This window comes from Falco naumanni, chromosome 4 (assembly GCF_017639655.2).
Source record: "Falco naumanni isolate bFalNau1 chromosome 4, bFalNau1.pat, whole genome shotgun sequence".
Lineage (NCBI taxonomy): Eukaryota > Metazoa > Chordata > Aves > Falconiformes > Falconidae > Falco > Falco naumanni.
The window spans coordinates 38,189,477-38,216,458 of NC_054057.1; the positions used below are offsets into that span (position 1 = coordinate 38,189,477).

Below are 26,982 nucleotides of genomic sequence, written 5' to 3' on the forward strand. Positions count from 1 at the left end.
TGTAGGTAAACAAAGACTTTTATTCCATAGCTCGGCTCATTGGTAAATAATTGGGTAGCACAAATGCTTATTGCTTGCCATGCATATGAAGTTTTATGCCTTGCATTACTCACTAGAAAAAGGTAAAAGAATACGAGAAAGAGGAGGAGGGGGAGAGAGAAAAAAAAAAAAAAAAAGAGATCAATCACCAGTCCTGGATCCAGCACTGGGCCTGCCGATGGGGACAATGTTTCTTGCAGGAGCGCTCATCCAGAAGTCCCTTCTCTTATTCTTATTTCCCTCCCCTAAAATGGCACTTGCCTTCCTCTTTTATTCTTATCCTTTGGTGTGGACCATCTCTTATTAAAATAAGCCCTGCTTGCCATGTAAATTAGCATACATGCTCCTTACAGGTGTGAGGGAGCAAGTCTTTTTGGTCTTAATATTGAGTCGGTGGTCATGATCTCCCCCTGCTACATTTACCTTTCCTCCAGCTACTGCAGATTCCTGATGACTCCACTACTTCTTGGGCCATTATTCAGCCTTTATCAGGCTGTTACTTCTTATCAGTCTTTAGTTTACACAAAGTAACCTTCCCTTTGATCTTGCCAGTGTTTGAGACCCTCCTGCAACAAACTCAGAGGATCTCCACCCCCTACTCCTTTAAGGAGTTTTGTCTCCTGCTGTTCTTCACACTCTTCTGAGTTTCCTTGGTTTTTCTGGTTGGTCTACTACACTTTTTCCAATGAGAAGTCCTAATGTGAGTTCTTCTATAGAAATCAATGTGTTTGATCACATGAATAAAGATTCCTTATGTGACTAAACATATGCATGACATGATACATATCGTGCAGTAAATGCATGAGTGTCATTTTACTTTCAGACTTAATAGTGTCTTGTTAGAGTGAATTGGTCCTTAAAGAACACTACAAATATTAAATCACAAGTCAACTTGTTATTCCAGTTAGAAGTAAATACACGGCCTAACAGGAAACCATATGTCATTCTGTAGCACAAATATTTCACAAAATGTCTTCATATAGTTGATCTAAAAATATCATCTGTATTTATTAATACTTCAATATTTAAACCTTTCAAGTAACTTATAAAATCAAACCACAATTTTAATTTTCTACACACAGTTTGAAAAAAGGAACAATACATCATTATTCTCTCTAGACACCTTTGGCATTTCAAAATTTAAAAGTTTAAAAATTCTTGAAGAAATTTAATGATGAAATATCTTTGCATAGGAGAGAGGGCCAATATATTTTTGTATATACTGTCAGTGGTTGCATTACAGGATAATATATATAGACTTTGATAGTAATGTTCAATTAGTATAGTATCTTAGTTCTGCAACATTGCTATTGCATCAAACAAATCAGATAATTGTAGGGAATGTGAATGTTAATTACCTATTCTACAGAAGTGTAGAATTACTACAAAATAATAGCAGCATATTTCATTTTGAAATGTAATCAGATTGTCAACGTTAATGTTTTCTACTTTAAATGTGTTCAGAGGTATGAAATTCTGCTCTCAGTTATACCATCCCATTCTAGTGATTTTAATCAAGTTTTGTGCACAGAAGTGGGGTAGCATGTAGCATGCTATTTATCCCATTAAAATTCTCCAACACTTTGTGTCTTCTAAGATTTTTAATATTTATTTTATTTAAAAGATTGAAGGTCAAATGCCTAAGTTTTGCGTGGTTTCCCTCTGTAATAATGGAACAGGAAACAGGTCAGGAAATTCAGTTACATATAATTCTGCAAGCCTTTCAAGAAATATACAGCTTTCTGTATTGGAGCGTATCTACAGACAAGCTGAGTAAGCTAGAAGCTGTAATCATCACTTGTTCTTCATTTTTATGTGAAAATCTCATTTGTACTAGTTGAGGCCCCTGTATATCTCCAAGAACGACAAGTTTTTCAGTTAATGTCTAGAATGTTTTATAAAATAGTATTGTGTTTGTGCATCACCACAGGTATCACTATAATAGCTGCATATTGGAGGAGGGACAATAAAATTAGACCTGTAAAACAAACTGATTTGTTTATGGAAAAAAGAAAGAATCTTTTTTTTTTTTTCATTGATTTGATAGATTTATTAATTTTTTCCCCCTCTTCCTGTAAAAACACTGGGGAAGTTTCAAATTTCTAAAGATGTTATATAATTTTTTTAGGAAGTAGCTATTTAATACTATAATCCAGAGGCAGCACCTGTCTCAAGTAAGTCCTGAATTATTGATTTGCAAGAAGCTGAGATGTTATGTCAGGAGAAGAATCACTGAACACATCCTCTTTTTGGAAGCATTTGCCACTTTTCAGCTATTGGAGACAACTCTGAAAGACCTCAGGTCTGACTACTTACAGTTGAAATTATTGTTTACTTTTAAAAAAATGGTGAAATAAAATTATTTTTCCCCTTTCCAACTGCTTCCCCCTTGTAGCTTAAAAAGAAGGATAAAACGAAGTTTTCCAACTCTTTGGAATTGAAAATCTGTGAATGGAAAAAAACTTCTCAAATTTCTGTTGACATTAATGGATTATAGTTGATATTTTTTCCACAAAATGTTTTGACAAACCTCCATTTTCAAAATTAATTCACTGACTTCACATTTCATACAAAACTTACTTAGAGACATATAAAAATGCTTCAGTTCTGGAAAAATCATGCAAATACTTTAATATTCATCTCTAGATTTGAACATGCTTAAAACGAAAAAAAAAATCAACTGTTTCTTGATTTGCAACAAACCCAGAATATACACAGGCTTGATGTGTAAAAGTTTGGGGAATATGGATACTACAATGAAAAAATGATTGGAGATTTTTTGATTTTGAAATTAAACCAAGAACAACTAGTACGAACTCTTTAGATTTAGGTTGGTGTAACTGGGGGCAGAGTTTCATTCTAGATTCTTCTTGTTCTCTGGAGCTGCTGTTTTCATTACAAACAGAGGTAAGGAGATTTACAGGACTAGTGATGTTTAAGGATGAATTCAAGCTTAAGTACTGTATATTTCTGATGTATCATATCGATGACAAATTCTTGCAAAGTAATAAATACTAGGTGAAGGTGCAGCTAATAAAGTCAGAGATCCTAAACAGTGCAAATATAAGTAAGTGCAAATACAATTTAATACAAGAAAATTAGGACTAAATACATATTCTGATTCACTGATATAAAGGTTTTGCTAATTAAGCAGGAGTAGCCTGAAGGTATGACTTGAGTTTGGCTATTTTGTTAGAGAAGAGTAGAACCTGACAAAGCAGTAGTAATAACTAATTGTGAACAGTCTTTTGGATTCCACAGGAAATGCAAATGTCAAGTTTTAGAGATAAATTCATTTTTAAGTATAAGAATAATAATTTTGTTTCTCACAAATTCAGGCATAACCCAGAGACACTTGTAAAATTAAGAATTCTATACAAAAATAGAAGATTGGATTTGCACAAAAAGATACTAAGAATTTAAGACAGACTTTGGGAAATTCATATATATTAAAGGAAAATCCAGTGCAGAAACATACAGAATATGAATATTGTGATGCTTCCCTGTTGTACCAACACATTGGAAGTTTCACAGTGAAAATGGATTTTTATTGTTGCAGATTTCTCAGCTTTTTTTAATTATTATTACCTGATATTTTGAAATCATTCTAAAATCAAAACCTAGTTGCTTGCACACATATTTGCAAGTCTTTCTATACATGTATAACACTGTTTTGAATTTCATTATATGATGTATGGAAATAAAGAGATGCCAAAGGTCTAACATTCTATGTAATAGTTTGAAAAAAATGACCACATTAGTACAATGCTATTTGCTTACAAGATGTACAGTTCCACCAGAACTGAAACTGGTTTTGCATATTCAAATCATGGAACGGTGTAAAACCACACACAAAGAAATATACTGTACATGTGCAATACATCATTACCAATTAAATTGTTTCAAAACCTGATTACTTCCTAAATATTAACTCTATTAGTCTATATTCTGAACTCACTAACCCAGAAGTGTGGTTTTAATAAAAGAAACACTGCTCAGAAAACATGGTATCAATAAATAGCACTCTGACACATAAGTTCTAAGTCAAAGTAGTATCTGGAAAGCATGGTTATAATAAAATACTGTTGTGATATAACTGTGCAAAGGAGCATTAAAACCTTTTGATTTCATAATCATCTGCCTTCTAATTCAAAACAAAAATATTTTTGTAGTTATTTGAAGTAGTAGTCCTCTATTTATTAATTTCTCAGTTTGGTTGAGAGCTTGTAGTATATGCTAAGCAAGTCCATAGGGACTTTATTCATACTTTAACTAAACTCCTAAAAATACAAGTTTATGATCCAAACCCAAACATCTACTACAGTGCTAACAAATATTAGTCTGTCATCACATCACAGTTATCCTTTCTGGGGAAAGATGTGGAACAGACCCACTTGTTTCTTCTATAACATGGCTTTTCTCCCATCCTCTTCGAATTCTTCTCAGTTTCCTATTTACACATGGCAAAAGTAAAATGATCTTACCTAGAATTACAATGGAAGGCAGAACAAGGGCAAGAACAAAATTTGGTGGTGTATAAAATCTGTAATACTCTTCTTCAAAAGCTCTTTTCCATCCGTAAATCAGTACATGGAAAGTACTTATGAGTAGAGCAACGTATCCAAGTGTAGACTTTGAAAAAAGAGAAAACAGGGAAAAAAGAAAAGATAATAGTACTTGGTCCTTCATCCAGCAGCTCTAACCCATTACTTTAACATTTCTGTTAGACATCATGTTAAAATCTCTTACCTATAATCTATTTTAAATTAGCAGTATGTGGTTTTAAGTTCACATGTTCTGGACTGAACTGAAGACTGATTTACAACATACCTCTGCCAACATCTACAGGTATTAGTCAAAGCTGAAATGAAGATGATGTTTGCCCAGCTTCTACGTAATGGAAGTCAACTTCAGGATATGTAAGCAAATAAGGCACAATCCCAGTGAAGTTATTGGAACAATATCAGTTGTGATTGGAAATTAAGTTCCCCGTTTCTTAACTGTGAGGGTAGATCACTTCCAAGGTTCATGATTATGGAACAGTGCAATTCTGCTGGAAGAGATCTGGGCCTAACATTCCAGATTTTTAGTATTGAGAGATGCAGTTTGCTTCTTCCTCACAATGCCCTACATCCACTTGTCTGAAGTCAGCATAAAACATCCCTTACCTTTCTCCATCAGCTACTGGTTAATGGGAATATCTGGACTGCAGGACTTGGGCTTAATGGCACAAAGCAATGATTCAGTTTTTCATAAACAGGCAGTGCCAGATGGAACATGAAATAGAAGGTTCCCACAGCACCCTGCAGAGGCTTTCTTATCACGTAATTCAGAGCACTGCACAGAAGGTAGTGCTAATAGGGGTCACTCACCATTTCTGTGAGTCTGCCCTTTTAAGTACCCTATAGTTGTACTGCTCCACAGACTTAAGTTAAATATATTAACCTTTACTTTCCCAAACCATGGTAAAAAAAAGGACTACTATACTTTGAATTCTGGTGGCGATCAAATGAAAAAAAAATTTTTGGCCAAAACTGATGTAATGACTAACTTGTAAATTTTGTAGAAACATTTGTAGAAAATCATCAAAACAAAGAATGCATATTAAGAAAGGTAACTGGCTACCAAAGTTTGGTTTAATTCCAGTAAACAGAAAGGCAAACAAAAATGCAGCCTAAGTGTCTATAATAGTTAGTGAAAGAATTAATTCTTTCTACTTCAAGATTAACCAGTTTCTAGGGAAAGGAAAATGTCTGAGCTAATACCATTTGCAAGGATTTGCAGATGATAACGGTACAAAAAGGAAAATACTTCTGCTAATTTCTAGAGATAGGTACCATGTTTTTTAACTTGCAAATATTCATGCATTTTCTTGCCAATGATTTCAGAGCCATGTTGGTAGGTTTTAGATATGCTGTGCCTTTTTTTTTTAAAGAACAATTTTCTCCCAAAATATTCCGTAAGAAACAGAACTATCAGATAGCCACTTGTGGACATCAAAATGGCATAGGCAGTATCTGCATGGAAGTTCTGGTAAGAAACTTGGACACCAAACAATACTATCAAACCTGATATTTGAGTATGTTACTGCAGATTTTTGCTGGTAGGACTGTCCTGAATTCATTGCTGTTACATCACTGCCAGCAGCTAAAAGGGCACAAGTGAATAATGTCCCTCATTTCTTCATCAGGCTTACTGATGGAAACTACAGCAATTCTTGAAAAAGAAACAGGAGGGAAAAGTTATACAGCTCTTCCCAACTTTTTCAAAATGATTTTTTAATGCTTGTTTAAATTCCATCTGCAAACTACAGTTTTGAGACATCTACACCCACCTTTCTATGCAATGGTCAAAATGGAAGCTAAGTAGTACATCAGTACATTTTCAACAGCCCAAGGACAAGAAAAACATTTGATGCACTTCTATTTTTGCCCTGTGGAAAGTTGCCATATGCTTCTTTGAAGTGCTGGTAGAGTGTGTGCTAATATGTACTGGACCATTTCAACCTCGTCTAAAAATCTGACCACAAAAACATTCCTGGTAGGAGCTTCTGTCAGCTACTGATGGTATTGTCTTCTACCAGGCCTTTAATTGCCATATTTCCGTGCTGTACTTTTGACAGTAATAACACCATTTAGCTAGAAAGAGGATGTCCTGACATAAGTTAGCATTCTGCAGTCTTTGGTTTGTTTAGTTAGGGCAGATCTGCACTAAAAAGTTCCATTAAGAGCACTTATCCCAGCTTGCAGCTACCGACAATGACTTTTCCAGAAGTACAGGCAAGACTGGCTGCATTTGCTACTGAAGTAAAACCCCACTGCAGGAGGCTGTGTCAGTATGAAACTTCTGTGTTTGTTAAAGACTTGATTTTTCTGTATCTGCAGATGTTCAAAGACCACAGCAATGGCTGCACAGTAGTAAAATGAAGAAACTCAAAACTGACTGAAGCAGGCTGGCACAAAAAGACATCAGCTAGTGCAGGAAAAGGACTGTTGGGCAGCTGAACAGCAAAAATAAAATCAGTTGGTAGCACTGGATCATACTACAAATCTTGGCCAGTGGTAGTATCAGAAAACCATATTCCAAAGCTGACCACCCCTATGGATGCTAAAATGAATATATTTCAATTACTCAAAAATAAATGATGATTGTGCTGTGTGAGTTATTAATTGCTAGAAAGCAATCTGTTCAAAACTGGAAAGGTGAGAGAACTGCTATCATTCAGTATGCAAGGTTATTTTCTTCTACACAAGTCTATGACTGGACCATCAGTCAGTGGAGGAGGGAATACATGGATTAAAGAGAATGGATTTCCTGAAATGTAGTTGGGCTTCAGATGGAATACACATGTTGCATTTCTGTCATCCTTTCCTGGCTTCTTAAGACACAAAAAAAGGGATGAGTATTTCTACAAGAGCTGGAAGATCACTTACACTGATGTTACCTCAGGGAGGCCAGGAGAGACACAGGATGCTAACTTCTTCAAGAGCAGGGGACTTTTGAAAGAAGCAGGAAGGGATACTTCTCCTTCACTGTAAATTCACATTGGTGAGTGAATAGCATTATCAGTTGCAAATTTCGGGAACCCTCTGCCTAGGCTCTAGGATGGCTGCTGGGAAAAGGGGAAGAACATCTTTGGTTGCTTTCCTTATCTTCCATAATGTAGTGTTTCCTGAAGCCAAGTAATAGATCAGCACATTTCCTACGGACTCCCTAAACTTTTAGTTTTTCTCTAAGTCTTCCACATTCTGGTTTTTTTCCTTCCTGATCAAAGTCAGTTTTTTTATCCAGTGTGGAAGATTCCCAGCCAAGGCCACTGATAAACTGGACAAGCTGGCATTGTTTGGAGAAAAAAAAATACGCTAGAGGAGTGGAAAAGATGCAAGAGAAAAATCCCTGAAATGTTACCTGGAAGATGTACGTATATATAGTGATACAAATCTGCTGTGGAACAAATCTGCTTCAGGAATTTCTGCCTTCACAATGATCGAGTAGTTCCAAGCAATTTATAATTTGTGTATAATACAAAGGTATTTTCCAAAGCCTACATTTATGCAAGGTATACTTCAGAGTCCCTCAGTAACAGGGTATTGCTAAACTTATCAACAGGCAGTAGCAATTCTGACTGGAATCCTACCCATAAACTTGCTAAATACTCAGGTCTCATTCTTCTTTACTCTGCGGAAAAAGTATCCTGTTCTTGTGGGAGAACCAAGGCAGGGCAGCCCTTCCTCAGAGTGTGTGCACAAAAAAAGCTTTAGTCATACTGTCTCCAAAAAACTTTAGGATTGTGCTAGCAGACAAAAGGAATGTCTACAAAAAGATCAGCTTCCTAGTATGCAAACAGCAGATTTGCACTGACTTTAGCTAAGAAACATAAAGCTCAGCTTTCAAAGCCAGTTTGCTCCGTCCATTGCCACTTTGAGTAATATGCTTGGGATTTGAACTGGAAAACCAAAGCACTAGTCATTTATGTTTACATTATATAGTTACAGTGTAATGTCCTTCAGAAGACTGAAGGACCTGGTGCAGCACTGCTTGCAGACGTTCTCTATTTCCACGTATTTTGTGTGAACGCTCAAGGACTGGTTTCAGCTCAAGGACTGGTTTCAATAAATGTCTTTTCTGTTTGCATTGTGTTGGTTTAGGCTAGTTATTCTGCCTGCTTTGACAAAATCCAATTTTTTTTCTATTTCTTGCCCATGTCTACCTTTATTCCTTAACCAAGTATGGTTAGGAGAGAAGAGTACTGAAGTGGTGATTAAGAAAACTGATGCATTAATCAGCCCCAGCTTCTTCCCTGCTTCTTTCCTCAGTAAGCTCAAACTCTGGATCATGTTAAGATGCCCCCAAAATTTCATGCTAAGTTTCCATCACTTAGGATATCCTATTGAGCAACTTCTTTGTCTCATTCTGTGGCTCCTTCATCTGGATATTGTGTTTCTCTCTGTCATGATGAAGTAATCAGATGTTTCTTTTGCACAGTGCAAACTCCCAAGTTTTATGCTGGTCTCTCTCCTGGTGGGGCTGACACAGTCATTTCCTTTTGTACCACTATTCAACCATCTCATATCTCACTTCCTTCATATTCATAGTCTAAGGGAATGAGTGGAGCCTGCACTGCGTCTGCTCTCAAAGTCCTTTTCCCTTAACCAAGCAGGCTGGAATTTTTGGGGCTGTTGATGCCTGTGTTGTGAAATCAGTCTAGGTAAGATGGACACATCTCCAAAATAACTGGGGATATCAAAGACAGCAATGATTTCTGGGTAAAAACATTCACAACTGAGGTCTGTTGCAGTATTAGGAAGACTGTGGTGGAGGTCTGTTTGAACCACTGTAGGTTGGGGTAGCTGCTGCTCACGGCTTGTACTACTGCAATAAGGCTAAAAAATACTCTTTATGTTTATAATTTGTTAATCCTAAACTCAGATTTTCCCAGTTGGACTCAAGACTGAATACGTTTTAGCTTTAAAACTTGTAGAAAAGGCCAGACTCTTATTTTGATGAAACTACTTTTACTAAGATGAGCAAGCAACAGTATGTTGTTCTCAGTGGGAAATGCTGAGGTGATAAACTGTCTGAGAGTGCTGACTGACTGATTCTTCATCTGTCAGATATGAAAAAAGTTCAGCAATTATTGTAGCAAATAATCTGAGATTCAGGACTAAAGCTAGAGACACACTGTTTTTCCCAGCTAAAAAAAAGCAGCACTGAGATGATGGCCTAATAGTTCCACTGTTTGTCACCCTGACTTAGAGAAGACTGAGAAAATTACATTCAAATTCATTTCATCATATTGCACTTCAGTAGAAGAAAAATATAAAAGACAGTAAGTATGACCTTTTATCTGTTTGACTTGCATACGAGGTTCAATGAAGCTTGTGCAGAAATGTAGACTCCTTTTACTTTAGTGAGGGATCACTGACAGTCTGTTTTCTGACTGAACAAAGCAAGAGGACTTTTTTGCAGGAGAGCTAACTAAATGAAGAACAACATACATCCTGAGAAGTAATTAATGACAAAGTAAAGTACCTTTAATGATCATTAAGGGAATCTTCAGTAGTTCAATATTTTTTGTGAATAAAAACTGTAAATGATTACAATTATCAACATCAGTTCTTTTCAGCATGTAATGCAGTATCAACTGTAACATACCCACAGAGCAAACAACTTGTTCCCAATAAAATTTCTTAAGATAGTGACAGATGATTCATTAAAGTTCATAGTTATTTAAATTTGGAACTATTTTGACTTTATTTACAGTGGAAATAGCTGCAGTAAATATGACACAATAAAAAATACCCTTGTAGGCACACTGCTGTGATTATTGTGTGGGTTTTGACTCAGTCACACCAGCCTGAAATTTGAGTAAGGAAAAATAAGACACAAATGCTGGGTTCATGGCTGGAATTCATTACTGGATAAAGGCATCACCTCACAAATAAATACATGTTTTTCCCTTTTGCACTAATGGTTTACATTACTCAACAGCAGTACTATTGTTCCTGCACAGAGAATTCTAGATGGTAGGGATGTTGTAAAAATACCAGATGGGTATTCACTCACTCTTAAGGCTCAAAACCATGAGTGAGAATAAACACTTCTGTCAGCGGACTTCTAATTTGAAAAATTCTTAAGCAAACTTTTTGTAGGCCTGCCTGGAGTGTTCCACCAATGGAAACCCTAGGGAAAGGGAAGACTTGCAGACAGAAGACTTCAGACTGCTACAGCCAAAGAAGTGTTCCCCATCACTCCCTTTAAAGTGTCTGTAAACCATGAAGTGCAACTCAAGCCCTGAAAAGGAAAGTGCCTGTGTTCTGAAGGTAAGAATTTGTAAGCAGGGATAGGACTAAGAATTAAACAACATTACTAGAGTGTTGGAAAAAACGTTAATCAGAAAAGACTAAGTTAAGAGTAGAGTACTGAATCCAAAGACAGAGAACAAACCAAAACATAATAAACCCCAAACCTGCACGTACACACTTAGGAAATTTATCACAAGACCGAATCCTAATAAAATGTCTTATCACTGACTGCTACCTAAAATTAATAGCAACTTTCTTTGAAAGCTAACATTAAGCTATTAAAGCCTTTATTTCTCAGTATTTTATGCTGCTTAGGTCTGCCTGTTGTAGATATTCATCTGAGGAAGGAGGGCAGCAAAAGGCATGCCAGGACCTGGAAAAGCCTCTGTTTTTAATAAACAAAGCTTCATATTTTACTAATGGGTATTTTCAGCTAATGGAAATAATGCAGTTAATAGCTGTATTAATTCCCACACAGTGGAGGGTAAGCAAAACTGAATTAATGACACCATGGCTGTCAGAGGGCTGTGCAATAAAAATCCTGCAGGACAAGTTAAGTCTTCAATTTTAACAGTTGTGTGCATCTACATACAGTAGTCTCTCATCAGTATCATTGCCTTTAGCAAGTTTGTCCAAATTTATCTAATATAAATTTAGCAAGAAATTCTAACAATGGGAAAATAATAGATAAGCGCTCATTTGGTCTTAGCTCTGTTGGTTATTTAAGACCAAGAAAGGTAAAATGCAAATTTGTCTTCTAACACTCATGAAATGGTTGATGTTTGATGGCAATAATTTGCTGAGTGAGGATATGTTGCTTTTATTAACTTAACCGAGAGGAGGGGGGGGGGAAACTCTTATCATGTTGCAAAGTGCTTTTGTTCGTGAGCATGATCATGATCATAATCATTATCATCAAATCAACATCATCTTGTCAACAGCAAAACCCTCTTATTTAAAAAGTAACACACCTGAATAAAATTGAACTCCCTCCAGTTTAAGGCACTGTTTACTGAAGGGATGGAAGTTACTGCCAGCAAAGAAAGCAATCCAAGACTCATTATTCCAAAGGAGATATACATTTCAATTCGCCACACTTCTTCTTCATTCCAAGAATTTTCAACATTTGCATGAACCTGATGAAAGAGCAGAAAGCAAGCACTTTATTCTACAGAATATTAAAATACCAACTGAAGTTATTTTGCTGAGTATAAGTCTACAGTCACAGGACAATTATATAATGGGGTCAAATATTTCAGAGGTTTCCTCATGTCTTGCAGAAAAAACAACTATTTCCTTACTGCTGGTATTGGTTCTTGTTAGATTAAAAGTATGTTCAACATGGAAACTTAGGTGAGTTGTTAAAAGAAAATGTAACATTACATACAATTTATAATAATTACATTATAAAACAGATAAACCTGCAAATTCCTATATACTCTAGTGAGTAACTGTGTTCTTCTGACCCTGGAAACTTAAATTCTGTAACAAATTGGGTAAACCTGCAATGTGGTTTTAGTTGTTACATTTAGAAATAGTTTAGCATTATCTTCTGGTTTTGCTTCAGCTCCCTATGCTGAGTCCAAGTTATTTTGCCTCTTTCACTGTTGCATCAGATACATCCGAGATTGTTCTCATTGGAGAGCTTTACTAGAAAAAAAGAAATGGTCCTTAATGATTAAGAGGCTTGGATATTCAACTATTTTTCCACCTTCAGGTGAACTACTGTGATATGGCACGTCTTGAAAAAAGTTCGCTAGGAATATTAGCAATTGAGAGTTTTACACTATTATTAAACCCCAAAGAATTTCGTAGTAGAAGTATCAGTGGGTCCTTTACTAGTACTAAGTGTGAAAAATTAGTTTCTTGCTGCTTTTTACAGTTTTGCTCTTCCTGCCTTTCTCTGAAGTTCAATTTTTCATGCTAGCCCTTTTACAATTTGTAGACTCGATTCTGTTAAATTCTTCCCTTTGATTTGATTTCCTTAGTTTTTTTTCTTTCTGTTCCATTTCTTTCTGTTTCTTTCCTGCAAATTTTATGTGCTGAATGGCAATGCTGCTCTTCTGACAGTGCTGCTTTTCTGCCACTTTAAAGGTGACAGTAAGCTACCTCACTGACAGGAGCATCAGACCCTCTTCTAAAGGATGACAGATTTGTCAGGGATTGTTTCAGGGTTATGCAAGACCAACTGCTTCTGGGAACTGTGAGTCAATCTCTATTGCCTGTAGCAGATGATGTTCGCAGACTTTTTAATAAATAAAATATTTTTACCACTGGTCCAAAATGTTACAAAGTAACAGCATTTTCATTTTGTAAACATAGATGTATCTGTAAGCATTATTACGGTATCTGCCTGTATACTTTTCACTTTTGTAAATACACTTACGATATACATACTTTCCCCATATATTAAGTAAACATAAAAGAGAATATACCTCATATGCCTCAGAAGTTTCCTGATGTTGCTCTTGTCCTGTCTATCCTACATTCTCCTTGTGTATATTACTATCAGGGATTTAAGCAGAACACATCCTTGAATCCTCCTACCACACCAACTTGACTGCAGCTTGATCCACAGGGTAATCACAATGCACAGATGTTTCTTTTAGTCTCCCTTCTTACTTGTCACTAGCTATGCATAAGGTAACCCATAACATTCTCCACTAAAAACAGTGGAATAGATTAAAATTGATATTCATGAGCCATATGCATACAGCCAAGGCATTTCTGGCTTACTGAACTAAAGATTGTCTTACCTGCTGATATGCCATATTGAGGAACAAGTATCGCTCCGATCTCCTCATAGGTAAGCAGAGGCTGTATGCCACATGCACTGTTGCAAAGAAAAAACTGAGCAGTCCAAGCTGCTTTCGACACTGGAGCCAGTTGTCCAGCCAAGGTGGAAATCGCCTATACTTAGTACCATAGTAAAGCTGATAAGCAGCTGCAGTAAGTCCTGATAAATACACTAGAGAAAGTAAAGTGATAGCAACAATTGGCAGAGTCTTGTTCACAATCTCAATGGGGATCTTGTAAAAGTCACTCTGCTGATTTTTCACGTATGGATGGATTACATCTCTGACGAAGGAATAGATGAAGAAAAACATTGCCAGGCTAATGGCAATCACTACAGGCCCCTTCCACAGTGTGAACAGTCGCAGAGGTAAGTTTTCAATCTCCCTTGAAGACGACAATGCCCCCAAATCAATAGGAATAAAACTCAGTTGACGGGCAAGCTCAATAACTTGATGGCGAGCCTGAATGTTGTTACTGCATATATAGACCTGTTGGGAAAGTCAAGTGAATTGTCTGTAGTCAGAGAAAGAGACTCAAATGTGAAAAAAAAACCCAACCCAAACCACAAAAAAACCTTAAGGGGCTCCAGGTCAAATCCACAACACGACTGCTAACTGTATACTGTTATCCCAGCTTATATCACTAAAATGAGAATGAAAGCACATACAAATCCAGCCAAAGTGAAAATATGCACACTAATTTAGCAGCAAAGTAAACAAAACAAAATTGGCTTTTTCTTGGAGCTGTCTATTGGATACCCTGGTAATCTGCACACTGAACCCCCGCCCTGACACCCACCCCCCCTCGAAATACCTACAGGACTGGATTGAACTTGAAACAATGGCTAAAAGCATTTCAGAAAATCACAAGTGTCTCAAAAAAAAAGGAATCTTGAATAATGACCCCAAACCAGCTGCAGAACAAACAGAATGCAAAGCAGAGAACTCTGTAATCTCTCCTTGTATAAAACTTTTAGCTTAATTACACAATCCAGATTTCCACCAAAAATGAATGTTTAACAGAAAAGACAAAAACTAGCCAAGTAAGAACTCCTTACAGACCAGTTTATTACATAGTGAAAGAAATGTGTGCTACGAAGTACTTTAAAGTTCCTTTAAAATTTACAGTGGGCTATAGTTTGCCCAACACTGTTTGCTGATCATCCATGCTGATCATCAGAGCAAGCATGATCCTTTTGACAGAAGTTTATTACTTACAGTGTAGTGCCATTCTGAAAGGAGATAAAAACAGTACGGTGACAGTATTTTTAAAATTATGCTCATTCTGTATCAATTGCATTCCATTTAAAATCTACCTGAAGTGCCAGAAAACTCAATTTAGTCTCCAGTAGTCATTTCTCATGCATTTCTCAGAGTCCATAAAGCTGTGAAGGGCTAGGTTCTTGAGTAGGCTTAAATCCTTTGTATCACTTCAGCAAAGCATGAAAAACATACAGCTGCCTTTCCCATTGCAGGATGGATTTGTGGAGTATATCAGGAGGAATTTGAACATGATGTTCCCAAGGAATCCTGGATCAAACAAATGATCACTTGGAAACACATGTGCCACTTTTTACTTCCTCATATTTATGAGCTTGGGGCATTCTAAAAGCTAGATAATTTATTTCTTTCACTTTGCTGTTAGGTTGAATGCAAGAATTTCTAGAACAGCTGACTCCTGAGCCCTGGGATCAGGACCTGAGATTTCTGTGAATGTCTTTCAACAGTTCACCCCACGTGAACCAATACTGAAACTGAAATATACTGGGAAAGACTGCCTCTACCCTTGTATACAGCATCAGGATAAAAATAAACATATTTCCTACACAAGACATTAAGAGCCAACTCCTTTTCTCTGTCTGCAGTCATCTAAAGGTCAGCTGTCTAGTCTAAGCTAGTATCCACATTACATTTGCAATCTTTAAAGTTAAACAGACATCCCAGAGGACAATTTGGATTGCTTACTCTGTATGTCTTACAGCGGGATGAACGAGATTCTGGAAGTTTTATTGGCTATTAAAACTAAAGGCCCAACATTTAAGGTACATCAGGGAGAATGAATCTAGTGAGTTCTGGCTGCTTACATTCCATTCCTGTCATTTTCATATCACAAACAAGTTAATACAAATACATCATTTACCTGTCTGCTGGCATCCTTTGGTCCTAACTGCAGTGACCAAGCTGAAACGACATTGAATCCTTTGACAATCAGGGAATCTGGGAAAAGTGATGCCAAATACTCTGCATTGGAGTCTGGATATTGGTCTACTCTTGTATTATTGCTGACATCAATCAGAATTTTACCAGCAAGTAAATGTTTGAGGTCCCACAAAGAGGCGTAATGTTCTCTGTGTATAGCTACAAAAATGATGTTTGTTTTTGCTACTGCATCTTCATGGTGAGTGACATCAACCACATGAGGAAAGAACTCAGCAGCAAGTTTAGGGTTTCTGCTTCCTACGACCACGTGGTACCCACACCTGATAAGTCTAATTGTCAATGACTTAGCAAAGTCTCCACTTCCAATGATGCCTATTGTGATCTTACTGGCATCCTTGATACCGTTGGCAACATTTGGTAGAAAAGTTTCATTGAGATTCTTCGGACTTCCCATCATAGAGATTGATTCCATACTTCCAAGACAGCAAATCTACAATGATTTCTTCTGGGGAAAAAAAAAAAAAAAAGAAAAATAGAAAGCAAGAGAAGGAAAAATACAGCATCATACAAATTTATGAGACATCAGAATCCATAAACAACTCTGGGAGCAAAATCTGTGGTTCTATGTTTCATGTTATATTTTCTCCTTAATAAAGTACACGCTAATCAATTTTGTCTTGCAATGTGTCACTAATACAATGAGAAACAGAATAATTCAAGCACTTCAATAATACAGTTACAGAGGTAAACAATATTTTTTCTATCTTCTCCTATTGCCTATCTTCCACAGCCCTGAAATACGGGACCACAAGAAAACCTTGTGCTCTTGAACTAATGGTCAATGTAATAATGAGAAGAAACATGTAACGAAAACTGGGTAATTCGGGAAAATATTAGAAGGTAGAGATAGCTGGTCTGTGACTGGCATAAGGACAGTGAATTTGTGTAAGCTGAATTCCATTAAAAGGTTATGCAGGTTATTACCACAGCATCCTACATTGGGCAGGAAGAAAAGGATGCAAAAGTCTCAAAGCTGCAAATGTCATGGCTACCACCATGACAGACATCCATCTGACATACCCACCTGTCAGCCTGCGAAATGGGCTGCCTGCACAGATTCAATGGCAAAGACAACAAGGGAAATTTGTCAAGGCCTATTCATGAGATCACTAATGGCACTGGTAGATCTGATTGCTAGATCTGGCCATGGATGTATAAGGATTAACTGTGGGTGCAAAGGTAAAGGATTCAAGGCCATGGGTCACAAATACACTTAACAGAATTCTCTGACTAAGCAGAGAATATAAACCCTGGAGACAAACACATGGGACAGCATTCCACAAAAACCTAATGGCAGGAAGAGATAGATTTCATGCAATAGTAAAAAGGAAGAGAGTTTTAGGACTCAAATTCAGTGCAATAAAGGAGGCTTTGAAGAAGAACAGACGGTAAGGCTCACAGAAAATTAAATGAAGTACTGCTACAGCTTTGGAGAGAAGAGGTCACACAACCACAGTAAAGCTTTAACAAAGACAAAAAGACATTAAAAAAAACCCAAAACAACCCCCAGGAGGGAAACCTTCACATGAAACCACAGTTATGACCTAAGTGGTTCTGCACTGTAGAACAGGAATGAGTTCTGAAAATGAAGCCGTGAGGAAAGGCAGGCTAAGAAGAGGCAAAGACAAACCGTGAGACTGCTGTCTTGGGAGCAATCAACAACAGACCACATAGAAGGAGGTGCTGAATGAACCTCTTCCTGAGCCACCATCCGAGAAGTGCTATGATGGTAACTAATCGCCAGTGGGGGACTTTACCCAGCCACTGACTAGGAACACAGTATGTGTGGTGAACAACCTCCCACAATTAAAAGCAGCTTTGTGTTTCAGAAATGGGAGGAAGCTACCAGAAGAATGGGCACTTTTCATCTCAGCTTTGACTAGAAGGGAAAAAGTCACTGAAACTGGACTGAGCCTCTGAAGCTGGAAAGCAGTATGTGGAAGTAACCACAAAATCAGTGTTCTAAGAAAAAATGCTAACAGTGAATCTTTCTGGCAGAGGCAGACCACATAGATTTTTATGTATGCACTGAAAAAACATTGACTTCTTTCATACCGCCTGACCAAAACACCAGTACTTCCTGTGCCACAATAAGTTCACATCCAGGAACATAATGAGAATAGCTGTATTTTGATCACATAGGAGATGTACATCAACTAGATATGACCGAACACACACTTGCATCATGCATTTACAGGGGCCCATTTCAGTTCATGCCATGCGATGCAAAGGTGCTGTAAAACTTTGGCATGGAAAGGGAACTGCCATCAGGAAATGGGCTACCAGTACCATTTAACCACACTGCAGCTTACTTTCAGTTTTTGTCCAAAAGATCCTCAGAAGAGTGGGCATCAAGGATTTGGACATGATTAATCAGTCTGGTGTGCTGACTTTGGCCAGAGTTTCTCACTGCTTGTTCTAAGAAAGAGTGTAATGTAAGGAACAGAGTAAAACTAACAGATTTCATGAAAATCCCTCAGGGAACAGGTAGACATGACCCTTGGGCAAATATTCTAAGAGATGGGGGACAGCAAAGAGCTGGCAGTTACTGAAAGGGACTGTAATAAATGCACAATATCAATTCAGAAGAAAAAGAGTGTGTAAGACTGTTTTAACTGCATCAGGAGAGCTTTAATGACCCCAAAAATCACACAAAAAGTAAAAAAAAATAAAGGGGGGTGTGCATGGCTAAGGAACAGTATAAAGAGACAGTGCTATGATGTAGGGATAAAAACAGAACAGCAACAGTACAGAAATTAGTCGTAACTAGTAAGGACATAAAGGGTAACAAGTAAAGGTTCCATAAATATAATAAAAGACAGAAGGCAAGGTTTATAACTTAAGAGGAAGAGGAACAAATAATGGGTGACACAAAGTAGGATGTGTTAAATACTTTCTTTATTTCAGCCCTCAGCAAAAAGGTTAATTGTGAATAGATATTTAATGAAACTCCTTTTACAGGGAGACAGAAGGGGAGGTCAAAGTGGAGAAAGGTAAGTTAAAAGCAAAGGGTAAAGTTAAAGGTAAGATAAAGATTTTCAAGTCAGCAGACACTTAGGAAATCCATCCTTGATGCTCAAAATGCTGATTGAAGTGACATCCTGAGAACTCAAGAGAGGACATGAGAGCAGGCTAGCAAACACTTCTGAAAGAGGGGAGGAGGGGAACTGAAAAAGCAAAGACATGTTAGCCTGACTTCAGCCTCTGGGCAGATTTTGCATCAAGTTATTGAGCAATCCATTTGTCAATAGATGGGAAGCAGATAACTAAGTAGCAAAGGCGGGTTTTTCAAGGAACAGAAAAACAACATAACCAACCTTCTTTTACAAAATATGTGGCTTCACAGATATCAAAAATAATAGAAGTGAGACAAATTTGACATTTGCCCTTAGATAAGCTAAGAAAACACTACGGCACTAAATCAGCCAGAAGGTGACACAGACGTGAAAAACAGCTCTTTAAAAAATAACTACTCGACGAGAAGGGCGAAGGCACAGACAGCCGGGCACCCTCTGAATTTGTGGCCACCTGCTCGGGCGGGAACTTACGGGGTGAGGGCCGAGGCGCGGGGCGGGCCGGGCGGCGGCTGCAGGCCGGTGCCCCCTCGGCAGGCTGGCGGGCAGCAGCGCGATGCGCGTATCGGCCCCGGCGGAGCTCGGCGGGGCCCAGGTCCTGGCCGGCATCTCCAGCTGCAACGACAACATCGCCCGTGTCAGGAGCGGCGACCCCGCCGCCCAGCCGCTCGCCGCCCCGGCCGCCTCCGCCCCCCACGGGCAGCGCTGCCAGGCCCGGTCGCCGCGAGGCGGAGGCGGCCCGGCCCCGCGCCACCGCCAGGCACCGGGGCGCCCCCCGCGGCCGCTGGGGGCCGGGCCGCTCCCAGTCCCCGCCGCCCGACCCGCTCCGGGGGGCTGCCGGCTCCGCCAGGCCCGCCAGAGCCCGCGCGGAGACGGGGGCAGCCGCAGCGGCAGCCAGCGCCACTGCGCTGGGCTGCGGGGAGCCCCGCGCGGGGCGGCGGCGGGCGCGGCTGGCCTGAGGAGGCGCCCGGCGGGGATGGGGCCCCCTCCCGCCCCGGCCCCGCCGCCGCTCACCTCCTCCCGCCCGCCAGCAGGACCGGCACCGCCGCTTCTCTTCCTCACGCTCCGGCCCCGCAGTGGCGGGCGGGCAGGCGGGGAGGCGGCGCCTCCTCTGCCGCTGCGACCCGCCCTCTGCGGCCGCTCCGTAGCCTCGGCCGGGCGGGCAGCGGCGCGCTCCCCCGGGGCTGAGGCGGCGGCGGCGTGACAGCGGCGGGGGGCGGCCGCCTGCGGGGAAAGAGGGGCGCGGGCGGCCCCGCGGTCTTCTCGGCCCCGGTCCCTGCGCTCCGGCCACAACCCCCTCAGGCCTGCTCCACGCCCCCAGCGCACACAGACCCGGAGCCAGGCTCCCGCCGACACGGCGCGGGGTGCTCGCCGGTCCCCCGGGCGAGCTGGCGGCCCTGAGGGCAAAGCGCACCTGTCTGCCCGGGCCCTGCCCGGCCTCGCCTGCGCCGGCCCAAGTTTGTCCTTCAGCGGGAACCCACCTCCGGCAGCTTCTCCTTATTCTTTCCTGGCAGAAGGAGGCTGCTGGCCTTAAACCGGTGTCGGCTGCAGGGCCATGGGCGAGGAATCATGTAGAGTTGCAGAATGATTGGGGTTTGAAGGTCATCTACTTCAACCCTCCCCGCAATGACCAGGGACACTTTCAATTAGAACAGGTTGCTTAGAGCCCCCGTCCTACCTGACTGGATGTTTCAAGGGATGGAGCACCTCCAGCCTCTCTGGGCAACCTGGTCTACTGTTTCACCACCCTGGTTGTGACAAATTAAGTTCGGGGGGGGTGTTGGATGTCCCTGCAGCCCAGGCCAGCCTCCCCAGATGTGGGTAGTGGGGAGGCTGCTCACCATGGTTGCTGAGTACCTGGTGTACTCTGCACAGGTAGGAGTTGTGTGGAGATTTCAGTGTTACACAACATGAGAGCACATACAGGGTTCAACCACAGAAAAGCGAAGCTCAACCCCAGGATCTGAATTCTACATTGCTTGGCCAAGGAAATTTCCAGTTGAAGACAAATGCAGCTTTTTCCTGAAAAGGTGTAGCTTCTGATTTACCAAATAAATTCCATCTTTCATTAAGGTGTCCTGTATATATATCATAATGTGTATATATAACCCTCAACCCTTTGTGTTTAACATTTAAAGCTGACCAACACATACAATGATGTATTTCTCTCATGTTGCACCAAAAAAATGATGCATACACAGATGATTGAAAAGGAGCCATATGAGCATAGTGAAACACTGAACATAGCTGTTTTCATCCTTTGTGCATTAACTGAGGGCTTAAACAGAATGAACCATATAATGAATTCAAGCATTTGTTTCAATATATAATAATTAACAACCATGCTGTAGGATTTGAAAATAGGACTGAGAAACTTTTGTTGCAGTTCAGAAGCCATTTCACTCTCAATTATTAAAATAGTAATTTTCCTGATATTGAAAACATGTATATTTAAATTATTTTTTAACTTGGTAAACAGGTGCACAGAAAACCTCTTGTTTGATTTTCTAAACTGCTTTTTCAGCTCCCAGATGGTAAGGACTAGGTCAGTCTCCACAGAAGTCAGTGGAAAGGTGAGCTCCTTGACAGACGATTCAGAAGTTAATTGGCCTTTTCCAAGGTGAGAACTAGCATTTCAGCCCTTCAGTTTCTTGTTCTATTATTCTCCTTATTTGTGCTATCAATGCAAAGTCCATCAACCAAGGCTTTTTTTTTTTTCTGTAGCCCATACAACTGAGTTATATGAATATATATAAGATCTCAAAATCTTAGTCTAACCAACAAATATATATAAAGCAAAATGTTCTTTTCCCTGTGACTGGTGGCTGATTTTCCTTATATGCTACTTTGTGTCTCTTGTAGACATACAAGTATTTACATTAAAACAGACATATTTAGTCATGAGACTAACTCATGCACCTCAAAATAATAGCGCATCATACATAAGCAGATTAGTCCCAATCCTATAGTTCTTAATTGACTTGAATTATAGCCTTAATGGGAAAGCTGTGAATCTGAATGTTTGTGATTGCTTTCCTATAGGATATTTTATATTATTACCGCAGCATAAAGTCATGAACAGAAGACTCAGACCTTTGGGAGATGATGCATTAAAATATCTGTGTTGATTTTTTAACAAGGCAAGGGCTTTCTTCTTATGCAGATAGCATATATTTAATGATCCTTGAATTCTGTTGTTTCTTGTGCTGTGGCTTGGCCTGCAATTGCTCACTAGCTACATTTTCTGTTGCGAAGGCAGCACAGGTTCAGTCCTACAGCCTGTGCTATGTAGGATGTGCTAGCTTTGACCCTGGTCCTTCATGTTTAACCCACCTGGCTTCCCACAGATGTCATTCAGTGTCATTTCTCAGTTACATTGTTCATTTCTTCTCCAGTTATTTCTCCTCTCACTATGTGCAAACCTACCTAGCTTTAGCCTTTGTGCACAGGGATAGATGAGGAAATTTTTGAGTCACAGTCTTTTACCAGGCTGTTGAACAGTTACCACTAAGTTGATATCTAGTACATTTAAAAATTAAAATCAAGGGAGTCTACAGGGTTTAACTCAATCCTATGTTTACCTTGCACTTTTGGGTTTTTTTCAGTTTGAATACTGTTGTTTGAAATTGGAACTGGAGCAACTACAGGCTCCTTTTCATTGCTGTAACTGACCCATTCAAGCAGGAGAAGCATAAAGAAGTTCCTGTTTTGCTTTGAGTTTAGCATGAGAGCAAGGGTATATACATTCCTTTTATATACCTAAATTCTCTGGAAAATTGAACCATGTGTCTTGTGGGAGGGTGAAATTGGGTAGTTACAGATCTCTCAAATCATATACAAAGACATATGTGTAACATAGGTCGCAGCCTGTTAAAGAACTCTTATACAATCTGTTAAAAAAAGGAGATTATTTTCTCCTAGCAGGTGTTTTTCTTCCTTTAGCAAAGTCCAGGGTGCATAATTATTTCTTCCTTAAAGGGATGGAACATAACAAAGGAGTTTCCAGCTGGCAAATGGAAACAGATATTCTGGTTCTTCCTCTTGGCAAGTGGAAAGCAAAGCCCCGGGGATTTCCCTGTAGCAAGAGAATGAAAAGAAACACAAAAATTTGCTTCCTATCAGGGCAGCAAACGCAAATACAATAGTTTTGGCATACTACCCTCAACACAGCTCGTTTCTTAACAGAAAACCCTATTTTTTTTTTTTTTAGAAAAAAATTGTAGTTTTGTTTTTTGCTTCCATCTGATTTTTCAATTAATCTCATGTCATTGTTTACTTGACAAGATCTTGGTTTTTAATGAAAATATTAACTAACTTTTATTTCAATACATTTATTATTTTTTATAATATATAAATATATGTTAATTTACTTAACATATATGTTAATTAAATTATGGTTTTAACGTCAGTTTGGGAGGAAAGAAAGGAAAAGATGCCATCACCTTTGGGAGAGGGAGAGTACATGTGTCTATTCTCCTCCTCCTGTAGCTTGTTATCTGGGAGAAGAGACCTAATTCCCACCTGTCTACAAACTCCTTTCAGGTACTTGTAGAGAGCGATTAATATCTCCCCCTGAGTTCCTCCTCTGCTGGCTACACAACCCCAGTTCCATCAGACACTCCTCACAAGACTTGTGCTCCAGACCCTTCACCAGCTTCATTGCCCTTCTCTGGGCATGCTCCAGCACCTCAATATCTTTCTTGAGGGGAGGAGCTCAAAACCAAACACAGTGTTTGAGGTGTGGCCTCACCAGTGCCAAGTACAGGGGGACAGTCATTTCCCTGGCCCTACTGGCCACAGTGTTTCTGACACCAGCCAGGGTGCTGTTGGCCTTCTTGGCCACACTGCTGGCTCACGTGCAGCCAGCTGTCAACCAGCACCCCCGGGTCCTTTTCCAACAGGCACTTTCCAGCCACTCATCCCCAAGACTGTAGCTCTGTGTGGAGTTGTTGCGACCCGAGTGCAGGACCTGGCACTTGTTGAACCTCAGACAATTGGCCTCAGTGCATTGGTCCGGCCTCTCCAGATCTCCCTGCAGAGCTTTCCTGCCCTGTCAAGCACATCAACACTCCCCCACAGCTGGGTGTCATCTGCAAACTTAGTGAGGGTGCACTCAATCCCCTTGTCCAGATCATTGATGAAGATATTAAACAGAACTGGCCCCAGTACTGAGCTCTGGGTGACAGCACTCATGACCGTCTGCCAGCTGGATGTAACTCCATTCACCACCACTCTTGGGGCCCAGCCATCAAGCCAGCTTTAAACCCAGCAAAGAGTACACACATCCAAGCCATCAGCAGCCAGTTACTCCAGGAGAATGTTGTGGGAGATGGTGTCAAAGGTAGATGACATCCACAGCCTTTCCCTCATCCACTAGGTGGGTCATCTTGTAGAAGGAGATCAAGTTCATCAAGCAGGACCTGTCTTTTATAAACTCATGTTGACTGAGCCTGATCCCCTGGTTGGCCTGCACGTACTGTGTGATGGCACTCAGCATGATTTGCTCCATAACTTTCACTGGCACTGAGGTCAGGCTGCCAGACTTGTAGCTCCCTGGATGTCACAGCACTAGCAAAACTAGGCTGCAACAAGGCTTTCACCATCCCTTACCAGGTTAACTTCAATAAGTAGTTCCCACACCTTTCCCTGGCACAGCCACCAATCCCCCACAAGGTTTCAAAGGTTCATCTACTGTCTGTGATGTTTCTTCATCTTCTTCAGGCCAGCCCACCCTGCTTCTTGCCTCTGCTGCATCTGGAGGCTTCCTTCTCTGGGCTCCTCTTCCAGCCAGCCTCTCCTCATCTGGGCCCCCTTCTTCTCCCAGGGCCTCTCCTATATTTCATGCCTTAGGTACTTAATCATCACAACCTTTTCACAGTTCAGACATTTTGTCCCTGAACTCATACACATATTCCTTCTTCGCTTTTATCTTGGGCTTTTTAGCTTCTGGGGGCTGAACACCTTTCTTCTCATCTGCTTTCTTGAGATCTGGGATTTTGTTTTATTCAGAGGGGGGTTATGGTGAGCTTATAGTACCTCATCCTTTCACATCTTGGGTCACACTGACAGTAACCCAAGGGAGCTTTCAGCAGAAGATTAAGAATATAGCACTAATACATTACTCCGTATCATAACAAGCTTCTCAACATCCCCATGGTTGCCCATTTTTTCTATGAGCAGAGACATATTCAACGAGTACATAAATGCCAGCAAGAATACTGCCAGGCTGAGCAGCAGCCACCCATGGCACTGCACTGCTCCTGCGCCTTCCCCCAGTGCAGCCATCACTGCTGTCTAGCTGGACCCACTCTGGACCTGCCGCTGCTGCAGGCTGCTGCCACGTCTGGCCGTGTATTCCACCACTACCACTCATTACCCTCAATCTTTTAGCTCCACAGCAGTCAGGCTTCCTTCCCTTTGATCCCAACAGCTCATCTTTACTGGTGGCTGATCCAGATCCCCAGGCTCTTCCCACCTATCTCAATGTGATCTGGATTGCAGGCTATCCTCACCCATCTTCGCTACATTGGGCACTGCTGTCACTGTTCAAAACTTCAAATGTCCCCTGGCACAGCCATTATTGCTGTCACTGCTCATTACACTCAGTCTCGTAATCTGAAGGTCCTGAGTTTGAGCCTTACATGGGGTACCAGTTGTCACAGCACTATCAAGCTGCAACAAGGCTTTTACCATCCCATAACAGGTTGGCTTCAATAAGTAGCTCCCACTCCTTTCCCCAGCACAGCCACCAATCCCCCACAAGATTTCAACAGTTCATCTATTGTTCATGCTGTTTCTTCATCCTCTTCAGGCCAGTCCACCCTGCTTCTTGCCTCTGCTGCATCCTTCTCCTTACCTCACTTACCTCCAGGACTCTCCCAGGCTCTGCTTCTTCCAGGTCTCTCTTCATTCACTACTCCTCTCCTATACCCTTAGAGCTATTTAACCACTTAACAGAACCAGCCACAGCTGCACCTTATCCACATCAGCCAACCCACCGCCCCTGAAGCCAGCCTACAGCTGTATATTATTAGTGCTAATTAACCCAGCTTCATTCCTCTAGAATTCCTCTACACTCAGATCCTCCTGCCTGCTCTTCTTGTAGATGGGTGTCACATTGGCTAACCTCTAGTCAACTGGGACCTCCCTGGTTAGCCAGGATTGTTGGTAACTGATGGAGAGAAAGGGTGATTCATCCTAAAGAGAGGACCCCCACAAAAAAAACCAACCCAAAACCCAAAGCAAGCAAAAGTACAAGAGATCCAGGCTTACAATTCTATTTCAAAGGCAATGCAAGTAGAAAAACAGTGAGGATTGTTTCTGCTTTTATGATCTAGCAGATTAATTTTATTTACCAGAAAGAAGCTGAAGGAAGGAAACCTCTCCTAGCTTTCTCTGACTATGGTTTTCCATAGCTATTGTTGAAGCCCTGTTAAGAGGTTTCAGGACCTTTGTTCTTGGTTTTGTGTTGAGCACAAGGTCATGTATGACCTTTCCGCTTCTCCCTATAACTCTGAAACAAGATTTGCTTTGTGGTGTAAGCTATAGAAGGTCAGATTTTTTCTTCTTGGTTTGTGGCTATTCATCTTAGAAGGCATATATAAAGTGTGACAGTAGGTTCTAAAAGTGTGATCTTGTGCCTGCAATAACTGTTGAACTGAAAGCCAGGGGAAAAAACAGATTATTTTTATAATGCAAACAATTAAATCAAGAGCAAAACTTTCAGTCAGTTGACTTGTTAACCAAGAACAGACACATGTACTTCCTAGTGAAGCATGGATATTGCAAAACTGAAAAGCTCATTTAAAAGACAATACTTGCCTGAATATTAAAGTAGCTGAGGGAAGCATAGGCTAGATTGTGACTTGGCCACCATTTGACAGCCTAAGACTAGTGTGTTTGGTTTATCAACAGGATTTTAGCTCTTTGAGTTCAAATTTCCTTCACAAAGCTGCAAACCACAGGTTTTTCTTGAGAGCAGAAGCAAAATGAAAATTAATCAAGATCACACTGTGTAGTATGTAGCATCATGGTTGTGAAGATGTAGAA

General features: G+C 40.4%; 1 protein-coding gene across 3 annotated transcripts; it reads right to left on the reverse strand.

The window, feature by feature from the left end:
• Positions 1-20,063, reverse strand: STEAP2 (STEAP2 metalloreductase). 3 transcript variants are annotated; one of them, XM_040592191.1, is made up of 6 exons: positions 19,948-20,063; positions 19,408-19,548; positions 15,780-16,301; positions 13,601-14,128; positions 11,816-11,980; positions 1-4,671 (listed from the first exon to the last, which is right to left on the reverse strand). In XM_040592191.1, exons 3-6 carry the CDS (start codon positions 16,269-16,271, stop codon positions 4,387-4,389), a joined length of 1,470 nt encoding a protein of 489 aa, XP_040448125.1. In that variant the 5' UTR covers positions 16,272-16,301; positions 19,408-19,548; positions 19,948-20,063; the 3' UTR covers positions 1-4,386. The 3 variants fall into 3 exon arrangements, with proteins under 3 accessions (XP_040448125.1, XP_040448123.1, XP_040448124.1); XM_040592189.1 differs by having other exon boundaries at positions 15,780-16,304; XM_040592190.1 differs by having other exon boundaries at positions 15,780-16,304; positions 19,177-19,548.
• Positions 20,064-26,982: the final 6,919 nt, after the last annotated feature.

Coding starts and splice junctions, on each gene's coding strand:
- STEAP2 (XM_040592191.1), bottom strand. CDS start 16,271: ATGGAATCAATCTCTATGATGGGAAGTCCGAAGAATCTCAATGAAACT. Junction 14,129..15,779: donor CAAAGGATGCCAGCAGACAG/GTAAATGATGTA, acceptor CTTTCCCAACAG/GTCTATATATGCAGTAACAA. Junction 4,672..11,815: donor GGGAGTTCAATTTTATTCAG/GTGTGTTACTTT, acceptor CTTTTTTCAAAG/TCTACACTTGGATACGTTGC.